At 44.6% G+C, this 13,184-nt stretch overlaps 1 protein-coding gene across 1 annotated transcript; it reads left to right on the top strand.

The window, feature by feature from the left end:
• Nucleotides 1-6,747: 6,747 nt before the first annotated feature.
• LOC126990362 (ER membrane protein complex subunit 2-like) lies at nucleotides 6,748-12,585 on the top strand (the record flags this gene model as incomplete). The annotated part of the gene is made up of 6 exons (XM_050848986.1): nucleotides 6,748-6,920; nucleotides 7,639-7,782; nucleotides 8,251-8,407; nucleotides 10,054-10,149; nucleotides 10,476-10,573; nucleotides 11,014-12,585. Coding segments are annotated over 6 exons (756 nt in total), but the record flags the coding sequence as incomplete, so codon positions are not given.
• Between the last annotated feature and the right edge of the window lie 599 nt (nucleotides 12,586-13,184).

Here is a 13,184-nt window from a genome sequence, read left to right as displayed (position 1 = left end):
ATCGATAATAGCCAGGAGCATTGGGAATCATCTGGAGAAGCATTGTTTAACTTTATAGCTGCGACATGCGGGTATATTCGACGGCGGTAAAACACATCTTCCCTTCGCTGCGTAGTGCGGAGATAATTGTTTTATCTTTAAACACACACCACCGAGTGTTCACTGCCATAAATGGAACGTCAGGCTAACTTCAACAAGCCGGCCTTCACCCATGAGATAGGACAGGAACCTTATTCTAAAAAAAAAAATCAATAAGAGGCATAGTAAAGCCAAAGGGGTAAGAGTTCAGCTTTATAAACTAATGCGACAGCTGTAGAACCTTAGGAATTAAGGAGGGGCTGGGAAGATAAAGAAGTAAAATTGTTAGAGATACTTTTGGTTAGATGCCAGAAGTCTCTGTAAGAACTAGAGTTGGAAAGCTGTTTACAATTTCTATTAAGGAAAGTTTTTGGTAAGTCAGAATGTATTTGGCACCTTTCTAAAAATAAATGTCAAGATGATGATTATAGAAGTTCGAAGGCTCAAATAACCTCTGTGAGCTGTCTCTCTGTCGTGTTGCGTGGCGTGGCGTGGGCGGCATGGTGTAGCGTTGTGTTGCGTGGCGTGGCGTGGGCGGCATGGCGTAGCGTTGTGTTGCGTGGCGTGGCGTGGGCGGCATGGCGTAGCGTTGTGTTGCGTGGCGTAGCGTGGGCGGCATGGCGTAGCGTTGTGTTGCGTGGCGTGGCGTGGGCGGCATGGCGTAGCGTTGTGTAGCGTGGTGTGGCGTGGGCAGCATGGCGTAGCGTTGTGTTGCGTGGCGTGGCGTGGGCGGCATGGCGTAGCGTTGTGTAGCGTGGTGTGGCGTGGGCAGCATGGCGTAGCGTTGTGTTGCGTGGCGTGGCGTGGGCGGCATGGCGTAGCGTTGTGTAGCGTGGTGTGGCGTGGGCGGCATGGTGTAGCGTTGTGTTGCGTGGCGTGGCGTGGGCGGCATGGCGTAGCGTTGTGTTGCGTGGCGTGGCGTGGGCGGCATGGCGTAGCGTTGTGTTGCGTGGCGTGGCGTGGGCGGCATGGCGTAGCGTTGTGTTGCGTGGCGTGGCGTGGGCGGCATGGCGTAGCGTTGTGTTGCGTGGCGTGGCGTGGGCGGCATGGCGTAGCGTTGTGTTGCGTGGCGTGGCGTGGGCGGCATGGCGTAGCGTTGTGTTGGTGTGGCGTGGCGTGGGCGGCATGGCGTAGCGTTGTGTTGCGTGGCGTGGCGTGGGCGGCATGGCGTAGCGTCGTGTTGCGTGGCGTGGCGTGGGCGGCATGGCGTAGCGTCGTGTTGCGTGGCGTGGCGTGGGCGGCATGGCGTAGCGTTGTGTAGCGTGGCGTGGCGTGGGCGGCATGGTGTAGCGTTGTGTTGCGTGGCGTGGCGTGGGCGGCATGGCGTAGCGTTGTGTTGCGTGGCGTGGCGTGGGCGGCATGGCGTAGCGTTGTGTTGCGTGGCGTGGCGTGGGCGGCATGGCGTAGCGTTGTGTAGCGTGGCGTGGCGTGGGCGGCATGGTGTAGCGTTGTGTTGCGTGGCATAGCGTGGGCGGCATGACGTAGCGTTGTGTTGCGTGGCGTGGCGTGGGCGGCATGGCGTAGCGTCGTGTTGCGTGGCGTGGCGTGGGCGGCATGGCGTAGCGTTGTGTTGCGTGGCGTGGGCGGCATGGCGTAGCGTTGTGTTGCGTGGCGTGGCGTGGGCGGCATGGCGTAGCGTCGTGTTGCGTGGCGTGGCGTGGGCGGCATGGCGTAGCGTCGTGTTGCGTGGCGTGGCGTGGGCGGCATGGCGTAGCGTTGTGTTGCGTGGCGTGGCGTGGGCGGCATGGCGTAGCGTTGTGTTGCGTGGCGTGGCGTGGGCGGCATGGCGTAGCGTCGTGTTGCGTGGCGTGGCGTGGGCGGCATGGCGTAGCGTTGTGTTGCGTGGCGTGGCGTGGGCATGGCGTAGCGTTGTGTTGCGTGGCGTGGCGTGGGCGGCATGGCGTAGCGTTGTGTTGCGTGGCGTGGCGTGGGCGGCATGGCGTAGCGTTGTGTTGCGTGGCGTGGTGTGGGCGGCATGGCGTAGCGTTGTGTAGCGTGGCGTGGCGTGGGCGGCATCGCGTAGCGTTGTGTTGCGTGGCGTGGCGGGGGCAGCATGGCGTAGCGTTGTGTTGCGTGGCGTGGTGTGGGCGGCATGGCGTAGCGTTGTGTAGCGTGGCGTGGCGTGGGCGACGTTGCGTAGCGTAGCGTGGTTTTCGTGGCGTGGTGATAAATATATATAGAGAGAGAGAGAGAGAGAGAGAGAGAGAGAGAGAGAGAGAGAGAGAGAGAGAGAGAGAGAGAGAGAGAGAGAGAGAGAGAGAGAGAGAGTGTCGGATGTCACTTTATGAACCTGAACGAGATGAAATATGGGTATCTAATCGGTGACTGGCGCGCGAGGATGAGGTGCGTTGTGATGCACTTCAGTCTGGACGCTAGTGTATTGTTTTCAACACCACTACTGCATCACATGGCTGCTACATGATGCATAGTGTGGACGGGGCTTTAGACAACACTTGGCGGTAACTATAATAAATTTTACAAGTTATGGTAGTAGGGCGCCTGTAATAAGTGCCTCCGCAGCTTGTAACAAAATTGCAATAAGGACTAAAAATAACATCCGAGACATTAACCGCCACTTCTACTCGGTATGGATCGCCACCACACGGGTAGCTTTCGGACCAGATTACCTCTCCCCCTCTCTCTCTCTCTCTCTCTCTCTCTCTCTCTCTCAATCCTTCACACTTGGACGGAGGGAGAAAATGATTTTATTAATTTTTTTCGCGAGTTCCATGGAAAAAAAAAACATCGCTAAACCTTCTGAGAAAACGAGTAACTTCTTTCGCTCGACTTTCTTTTCAGGAATATTTGTGTGTTTTTGACGTTTGTTGAAGCAAAGAAGAGAGAGAGAGAGAGAGAGAGAGAGAGAGAGAGAGAGAGAGAGAGAGAGAGAGAGAGAGAGAGAGAGAGAGAGAGAGAGAGAGAGAGAGAGAGAGAGAGAGAGAGAGAGAGACAGTAATTTTTAGATTATTCACATTCCTAGCTGTCCTTCCGGTGGTCTTTGTCTTTTTTTCACCTGACTTCTTACTTGTTTATGTCACATTATCATTATCATGGTTCTTCTTCACTGGTACAAATTTTGGAGCCAGCACAGCACGCACGCACTCCTGCTGCCTCTCTTGTGTTGAATGACACAACTAGAGTTGCCACCCTGAGGTCAGAAAAATGTGGAATACAATATCTCACTTTCCAATACGGAATGGATCCATATTTAAAGGAACGGATGGCAACCCTAAAATTTCTCGAGCATGCTATCAGTGTTTTTTCCCGCTCGGTTTTCCCGCGCGGGTTAGAAATCAATGAAGTTTAATGAGGTCCTTCACACGCTGGCCGCGCGGCTTAATTCCCGCGCGACAGTGATTTACCGGCCTTCACTAACCAAATTCGACACTCCTTTTTATTACTATAACTTTATGCTTTCTTCTTTTGCCCAAGCAGTGTCTAGCGGGCTTTTTTGTGTCCTTGAGCTGCTTCCTTTACTGTAAAAAAATAAGAAATTATTTATTTCGGCTTGATTTTTGCTGGGGATATGAAAGGGATCGGAATTCTTCTGACTGTATGTGTTTTTTACTTTTTTACAGTAAAGGAAGCAGCTCAAGGTCTAAAACAAATGGAAACAAAAAAGCCCGCGAAGCACTGCTCCTATAAAAGGAAGTAGAGAAGAGTGGGCAAAAGAGATGTCAATTTCGGGTGGAAAGGTGTCTTGATACTCCTCTCTTGAAAGAGGTCAAGTCGTAGGCAGGAGGAAATACAAACGAAGGAAGGCTGTTCCAAAATTTACTATCGAAACGGATTTGGACAGTATAGGGGTGAGCTTGAGTAGAAAATCGTGTACAATGGAATAGCGGGAGGGGGGGGGGGGGGGGAGGCATGCAGTTAGCAAGCTCAGAAGAGCAGTCAGCATGAAAATATCGATAGAAGATAGAAAGAGAGGCAACACTGCGGCGGAATTTAAGAGGCAGGAGACTGTCAGGAAGAGGAGGGGAGTTGATGAGTCTTTGACCCTGTGGAGGATACAGTGCAATTAGAGCAAGACACACTACTACACTTGCGCATTTGGATCAAGAAAATATGGTGGACATTATAGAGGAACTATTTTCATTAAGAAACAAAACCCCGTAGTAATTGAAGTTTAGTAAGACTTAATTAAAAGAATGTGGAAGGAACGATCTAAATTACAAGGGAAAGAAAACTGGATTTTACATTTTATCCTTTATTTGACAATCCCTTGCTTATCAGATCAAACACAGATGAGGTGTTCCTAAGCCTTATCCCCAAACTGAGAACTACTACTGCTTCGTCAGAAACGTTATCTCCCTCCTTGCTGCGTAACAAATTAAATAATAATAATAATAATAATAATAACTATTATTATTATTATTATTATTATTATTATTATTATTATTATTATTATTATTATTATTATTATTATTATTATTATTATTATTATTATTATTATTATTATTATTATTATTATTATTATTATTATTATTATTATTATTATTATTATTATTATTATTATTATTATTATTATTATTATTATTATTATTATTATTATTATTATTATTATTATTATTATTATTATTATTATTATTATTATTATTATTATTATTATTATTATTATTATTATTATTATTATTGCTACTACTACTACTACTACTACTACTACTACTACTACTACTACTACTACTACTACTACTACTACTACTACTACTACTACTTCTACTACTACTGCTATTACTACTACAACTACTACTACTACTACTACTACTACTACTACTACTACTGCTATCATTTGTAGTGGTAGCAGTAGTAATAGTAGTAGTAATAGTATTGGTTGTAGTAGTAATAGTAGTAGTAGTAGTAGTAGTAGTAGAAGTAATAGTAGTAGTAATGATTAAACAACAATGTATTGTGTTTACATAATTCAACATTTTACGGACTGCAAACCTGTGTGTGTGTGTGTGTGTGTGTGTGTGTGTGTGTGTGTGTGTGTCGCTGCGACGGCCCAAGAGGCAGCGATGGTGAACACGTGAATACCGTGGCCCGGACGAGGCAGCTTTGAGGGTTAACTAGAAGCCAGTTTATCAGTTTGTTTTCCTTTATACAAGGAATAATAAAGCCAGATAAGGATTATACGCTGGTTGCGTGTGTAATTCGCCATGGTCTGATCACGCGCTCGACTCGCGATCGCCAGCCAGTACGCTCCTCGAATGAGCTTGGAACTCATAAATGAAGGATCTTTAGGTACTGCTACAACTTCACACCCACACCCACCCGTAAGGCGGGATACAACCCCCGACTGACACCCGGTACCCATTCACTGCTGGGTGGACAGGGAGCATGGAATAATCCGCCATGAATCAATCCCGGCAAGACCTTGAATTCCGGGACCTCTTGGTTGTGAGGCGAACTTGCTAGTCACTGCACTGCCTCACGACAAATGCTAAAACTCAGGCTATTTTACTTTATGGCCTTAACTTCCATCCAGCGAGTATTGGAAAACAAATTGGAAATACTGAACAGTTTCAACTGGCATCAAATGTAGGTCAGAAGATGAGCCAGCCGCTAGGCTCCGAGGGAAGACCTTGTTTATGACGCACACACACACACACACACACACACACACACACACACACACACACACACACACACACACACACACACACACACACACACACACAAGATAGTTTCGCCCAAGATAAAGAGAATCCAAGGTATTCCCAAACGCAAATCTCATGACATCACGCGCACACACACACACACACACACACACACACACACACACACACACACACACACACACACACACACACACACACACACACACACACACACACACACACACACACACACAGGGAGAGAGAGAGAGAGAGAGAGAGAGAGAGAGAGAGAGAGAGAGAGAGAGAGAGAGAGAGAGAGAGAGAGAGAGAGAGAGAGAGAGAGAGAGAGAGAGAGAGAGAGAGAGAGAGAGAGAGAGAGAGAGAGAGAGAGAGAGAGAGAAACCACTGTTACACGTTGACAATTTTCAACCATCGCTGAGTGGCGGATTTAATTACCCACGCTGCTTGCCCAAATGAGCTTTGATAACACGGTAGACTACAACATAACATGTATATCAAATCAAACCACACACACACACACACGCATAAAGTCATTCATTAATCATGACGCTTTCTCACACAAGTGGTTTGCTTCATTACTTGTAATGGGAGTGACTTTTAATCTTTGGTTTTATTTAAAGTGTATTTTTCTTTTTTTTTTTTTTCCTATCTTGTTTTATAGGAGTGACTTTTTCAATCTTTTTATATGGAGGTGAATATTTTTTTCCTTGTTTGTATAAGTGTGGATTTCTCACTATCTGATTTGTATGGGAGTTTTTTTTCTCTATCGTTTTTTAATTGTATGACGTTTATTTCTATTTTGTTTTGCACTGAAGAAGAAAAAATCACACTCTTAGTAACTCTGCCTCCTTTGTATTTTGTGTTGCACTGGACTTTCCTGTACCGTAATATGACAAAGAAACACAATCCTTATCCCTCTTCCTCCTTCAGGGTGGACCAGCAGTGAATGGGTACCAGGTATTAATCGGGGGGGGGTGTTCCCTTCTCCTATAATTCCTTCCCCTTCTGTCTCTCTCTGGCATATGACTACAGATGTTGCGCCGACTAAACGAAACTTTCCTTTCCTTCAGGGTGGATGGTGGAGGAGCAGGTGGTGGTGGCTGGCCTGGACTGCAACCGATTGGACGTGGCCGAGCCCAGCCTGATGGCCCTCAACGAACAGTTCCCCGGCTCACTCAGGGTCCGCAAGCTGAAGGCCATGAGACTCGAGGCACAGGAGAAGTGAGTGGCCGTGTGTGTCCTAGTAGTAGTAATAGTAGTAATAGTAGTAGTGGTAGTAGTAGTTGTAGTTTTAGGTATTTGATGTTGTGTTTTGTTCACTTCAATAGATGGGGGTGAACATCAAAAAAATATAAAAACAAACTAAAAATGAAAAAAAAAATGTGAATATAAAACACAAGTGACAAAAAATGAAAAGAAAAATACAAATGCCCCCAAAAAAGAGAAAGAAAAAAAGAAAAGAAAAATTAAAAAAGATACTCATTGACCCCTTAAAACCATGGCACTTCTGTCACTAAAATATTTCACTGTGGGTTCTGTCCTGCATTTTAATTTCTCTGTTTTTTTTTTTTTTTTTTTTTGTGTGTGTGTGTGTGTGTGTGTGTGTGTGTGTGTTTCCTTTGAAGTAATCGTAGTAGTAGTTTTTGTTGTTGTAGTGATAGTATTTGTTGTTATTTTTTATGTAGTAGTAAAAGTAGCAGTAGTTGTTATAGTAGCAATAGAAGTAATAGCGTTTGTTTTTGTAGTTAAAGTTTTAGTTGTAGTAGTAGTAAGTTTTAGTTGTAGAAGAAATAGTAGTTGTAGTAATAATAGTAGTTTTAGTAGTTCTTATTGGTCTGTTTTATTCTATTTTTTCCCATGTGTTCCTTCCTTTACCGTAAAAAAAGTAGTCCTTCCCTTCATCCACCCCATCACCAACCATCATCCACCTCCTCCCCAGGTTTGAGGAGGCCACCGACGTGTACGACAGCATCATCCGCCAGGACGAGACAAACTCCACGGCCCGCAAGCGCAAGGTGGCAGTGCTGCGGGGCCAGGGACGCATCATCGACGCCATCAAGGAGCTCACAGAGTACCTCAAGCTGTATGTATCAGAGTGGCAGGGGGTAGAAGGGGTTGGGAGAGGGGATGTTAGTTTTTTTTTTCTGTGTGTGTGTGTGTGGGAGGTGATGGAGTGAAGGGATGTGTTTTTCCTTTCTTTTCCATTTTTTTCATCAGCGGAAACGCTTCAAGGGTATGCTAAATAGAAGAACAAAATCTGATCAAGTGCTTACAGCTCAAAATGAACCTCTCTTTTGTCTATTATGGGAGTGGTGAGTAGGGGATTTTTTTTTTTTTTTTTTTTTTTTATTTTTTTTTTTTCTGCACTCTTTTTGTTACCCTAGAGCCATCTCCTTTCCTGTATAAAAATAAAAAAAAGGATAGGCCAAAAGAGAGGTCAGTTTCAGGGATGTGGATTTTGGGGGAGGTGTTAAGGGTGTGTTGGGATGAGGATGTGGATTCTAATAAATATAAATCAATAACACTACTAATCAACCCCTCGGTGCTCCAGGTTCATGTCAGACAGCGAGGCGTGGCAGGAGCTGTGTGACCTGTACCTGAAGGAGGGGGACTATGCCAAGGCGGCCTTCTGCATGGAGGAGCTCATCTTGTCCAATCCACACAACCACCTCTTCTACACGCGCTACGCTGAGATCAAGTACACACAGGTAGGACAAGGGACGGCTGTTTACCTTACTCGCCTTGGTTATAATGTGCGAAACACTTTATTTATGATCTTTTTATTTTTATTTTTGTTTTTTGTTTTTCATTTATTCTTTTTGTTGTTGTTGTTTCCATTACAGTAAAAAAAATTCTCCTTCAGTATACATCAGGTTCCTCATAACTGTTATTTATTTTTATTTTTATTTTTTCATGTATTTTGTTTTGTTTATTGTAGTTTCCATTACTGTAAAAAAAAAACTTCCCCTTCAATATACATCAGGTTCCCCATAACTGTTATTTATTTATTTTATTTTCTATTTTTTTCAATATTCAGCAGACACTTTCCTCACCTTTTTTTAATGACCAATAGATATTTTCCTCACATTTACGCTTTTGTTTTCTCCCTTCTCCAATAGACATCTGGTTCTCTTTGACATGTATTTACTTATTTATTTTCCATTTCTTTCAATCTTCAACACTTTCCTCACCTTTTTTTTTTAATGGCCAATAGATATTTTCCTCACCCTTACACTTTTTGTTCTTTTTTCCTTCTTCAGTAGACATCTGGTTCTTCCTTGGTCTTTTATTAATTTATATTTCTCCAATTTTTTAATCCTCAACCAACATCATGAAGGGCATCGAGTACAGAGTAGGTGGAGAGAGTGTTCTTGGTGCAGTAACAGTATTGAGCAGCTGTTGTAATGTGTTGACAGGCCAGCTGGATACACATCAAAATCTTTACCTCAGTTTAAGTACTTAGAAAACTTTTGGAGTAGGACTTGTACATTGTGAAGTGCCTGAGTAGAGGTAGAGAGAGAGTGGCTGGCAGTAACAGTATCCAGCAGCAGGGGTTGACAGGCCTGTTGGATACACACGCAATCTTTTACTCAGTTTAAGTACTTAGGAAACCTTTGAGTAGACTTGTACATTGCAGGGTTTATGTGGTGAGATGGCTGGTACAGGCACAGTATTGGAGAGCAGCTGCTGTAGTGGCTGATAGGCCCAAGTGGATACACATCAAAATTATTACCTAGAAAACTTTTAGAGTGGAAAGACTTGTACATTGTGAAGGGTTTGAATACGGAAGATAGAGTGGCTGGTGCAGTAACAGTATTGAGCAGCTGTTGTAGTGTGTTGACAGGCCTAATCTAATCTTCACTGCCCTATAACTAAACTCTTAAGCTCTGAGAAGACTTGCAGATCATGAAAAGCATTGAACACAGAGTATGTCTTGAGAGTGCTTGCATCAGTAACAGTATTCAGGAGTTACAGTAGTGTCTTGAAAGGCCTGATGGGATACACAAGCTAATTTCTGCCTCGCCTTAGCCAAACTTAAGTGCTGAGGAAAACTTTGAGAGTAGAGACAAATCATTAATAGACTTGGAGTACAGATTAAGTCCCTTGTGCAGCAACGGATTCATCAGCTGAAGTAGTAAGGTCCCTCCCTAATGCAGTAACTATTCATCAGCTGTAGTAGTGTTGAATGCCTGGTGAAAGACATGCAAATACTTACCTCACCATAGTTAACCTTGTGAATGCTAAGAAGCCACATTATCATTACTAAAGATTAATATAACATCTAAAAAATCAGGCACTCGTCTCTGGTCCTCGGCATATGTGACCCGACCTGACTCGACCTTGTGTGTTTCAGGGCGGACTGGACAACATGGAGATCGCCCGCAGCTACTTCTCCCAGGCGGCCAAACTCAACCCTGGCAACGTGAGGGCGCTGTACGGCCTCTTCATGGTGAGTGGCCGGCCAGGGTGGGAGGGACTGTTTTGATGGGGTTATCCTGAGTCACTTGAGTAGAAGACAGTTGTGTAGTCTTGTAAATTTTTCTGTTTGTTTCTGTTTCACACACACTCAAACATTCTTTCACACACACACACATTCTGTCACACACACACACATTCTGTCACACACACACACACACACACATTCTCTCTATTTCACACACACACACACACACATTGTCTCTCTTTGTCTCCCATACACACACATTCTTCTCCCTTCCTGTCACATACATTCTTTTCAATCTCACGCACATTCTCACCCGCTCCCTCCCTCCCCAGAGCTGTACGCAGGTGTTGTCATCAACCAAGCTCAGCGCACAGAAGAAGAAGGAGACCCAGCAGCTTGCCACCTGGGCCCTCAAGGAAGTGGCCGAGAGGTAAGGTGTCTTGGGGCTGTGTGGTGATTTGTTTGTCAGGATATATACATGTCTTTGCCTTTCTTCTCTACCAGTCTCATCTCACCACAGCTCATTTCTCTACTTACTGGTATCTTTTCTCTTCTCATTTCACCCAACCTAACCTCACTTACCCTACGAATTCACTTCTCTCCCACTTCTTTCTGCTCTACTTTCTCTTCCTCTCCTCCACCTTAGTTCAATTCTCTATCCTCTTCTCTCCTAATCTCTTTACTTTCCCTCTGCTCTGCTTTTCCTTCCTCTCGCCACATTGTCTTACCTTAAGTTCCCCAAACCTTCTAAGAAACTCTACCTTACCTTACTGTACCTCTCTTCTGATATAAGTCTTCTCACTTTTTTCATGCACTTTGCTCTCTTCCATCTGCCCCATCCCCCCTCACCTCTCTCCTCTCCCTCCCCAGGTACTCCAAGTGCAGGACCAACACCAACATGGACGGCACAAAGATCCTGGAGACGCTCGGTGCCCTCAGCATAACGGACAAGGCATGATAGGCGGACAAGGTATGATAGGCAGACACGGATTGATAGGCAGTTCCCTCGGCCACTCATGACTGTGCGTTTGTGTGTGTGTGTGTGTGTGTGTGTGTCAGTGTTCCTCTCATATGCTCGTTGGTGGTTGGTATCTATTCGTCACCTCCACAAACAAACTGCCGAGGTCATTTTTCTAGTTCAGGAAATTGAAAATAATACTGTCATTTTCCAGTCAATGTGATACAGGGAGAAAAGTTAAAGTGAATATTATGACGCTCGCACCCAAGAATATTACGTTAGTGGGCTAAGGTGGTGAGCTTAGGCCATGAACGCAAACTCCAGCTGTATGGGCACATGGCACACCTCCCGAACGTCAATCCAGCTCACAGGGCTGCTTATGTACGAGACAACCCTGAGTGAAGGAGACCAAGGGGACCACCGTTGTCAGATTATCGTTCTCAGAGCCTCGTATTTACCGGTTTCTGCCTCATAACTATTGCCAAGAAACAGAAGTAATTGACCATTTTAACGTTAACTATATACCAAGCCAGTTATTGGGGTGGAGGAGACAGTTTTGGGGTTGGAAATCAGCAAGCATAAAGGTGGAGTACAAGAATCTGGCAACATTGAAGGGGAAGCCCAGGTAACTCATGACTGGGGCAAGCCAATCAGTCCTGCCAGGATGGACTTAGGATGGACAGGGCAGCTGTGTGGGAGCTTGCTCATGGGGGTTGTTGGGAGTGGAGGTAACACATGAATGAAGCAATGCACCCCCAGGCCTATGCTCCCCACTAGTAGTGACTACACCCTGGAATGACAAAGATAACTCTACCATAAGGTTTGCCACAGGATGAAAAATTAAGTAAAAATCTGAAACTCACCAAAAAATGACTCGGTCAATATGAATACGAGGGTGACATTCCACCAACATTCTGGCTCTGGAGTGAAATATATTGCGTTGCCAAAATTTAGATAGCCCTATTTTATACTCGATTCAGTGTTTGATATTTCCTCTGAAGTAGTGAGAGAGAGAGAGAGAGATAGGTCTGGTCAAGATATATATATATATATATAATCTTGCCTCTGGTCATACTCCTAAAAGCATTCCTTTGTATAGAAGAGCCACAGGTCACGTCCTAGAGTTATTGTGTGACCCCCATGACCAGAGTTGCCAAGAAAGACGTGTAAGGTTTTGTAATGTGAGAGTATGTGTGTTTTAATTATAAGAGCCCACAACAACCAGAACAACATGCTAAATGGTACTGATAGCATTATAACAAGGGATTTCAGAAATTACAAAAAATCTATCATAAAAGCTCCCCCCCCCCTCCCCCTTACCTAACAAACAGAACTGCACTTAGACACAGGACAATTGCAAAGTGTTAGATAGTGCCGATAGCATTATAACAAGGGATTAATTAATGGGGATATGTTCCTAGCCATTCGGAAATAACAAAAAATCTATCATAAAAGCCCCTCCCCACCCCTCCCCCCCTAACAAACAGAACTGCATTTAGGCACAGGAAAATTGCAGTGTTAGATAGTGTACTGATAGCATTAGAACAAGGGATTAAGGGGGTCATGTTCCTAGCCACTCGGAAATAAAAAAAAATCTATCATAAAGCCCCCTACCTAACAAACAGAACTGCATTTAGACACAAGAAAATTCCAGTGTTATATAGTGTACTGATAGTATTATAACAGGGGATTAATTAATGGGGATATGTTCCTAGCCACTCAGAAACAATGAAAAATCCATCATAAAGCCCCTCCCCTCACCCTCAACGAATAGAACAGCCAGACACGGGAAGATCATATATCATAATGGCCCCTCAAAAAACAGAACATTTAGCCAGACAGGAGAATCATATGGCTTTATTACACTCCAAATAGAGACTGGGTGATGTGTGGGCATGAACACTCTCCCCTGCGCAGTGTTGTGGGCATGAGATTGTACCGCCACTCAAAGATGTTGTATAGTGGACTAGATCATATGTAGATTACTGGAAGGGGGCGGTCAAGATATAGATGGTTGGGTGTATGAGAGAGGGAAAAGTTGTTGACCTCATAAAAGTCTATCTAGTTTTATAAGAGTACTCTG

This window comes from Eriocheir sinensis, unplaced genomic scaffold (genome assembly GCF_024679095.1).
Source record: "Eriocheir sinensis breed Jianghai 21 unplaced genomic scaffold, ASM2467909v1 Scaffold1587, whole genome shotgun sequence".
Lineage (NCBI taxonomy): Eukaryota > Metazoa > Arthropoda > Malacostraca > Decapoda > Varunidae > Eriocheir > Eriocheir sinensis.
The sequence above is the reverse complement of the archived record's forward strand: the minus strand, read 5'-3'. Positions and strand labels throughout refer to the sequence as shown.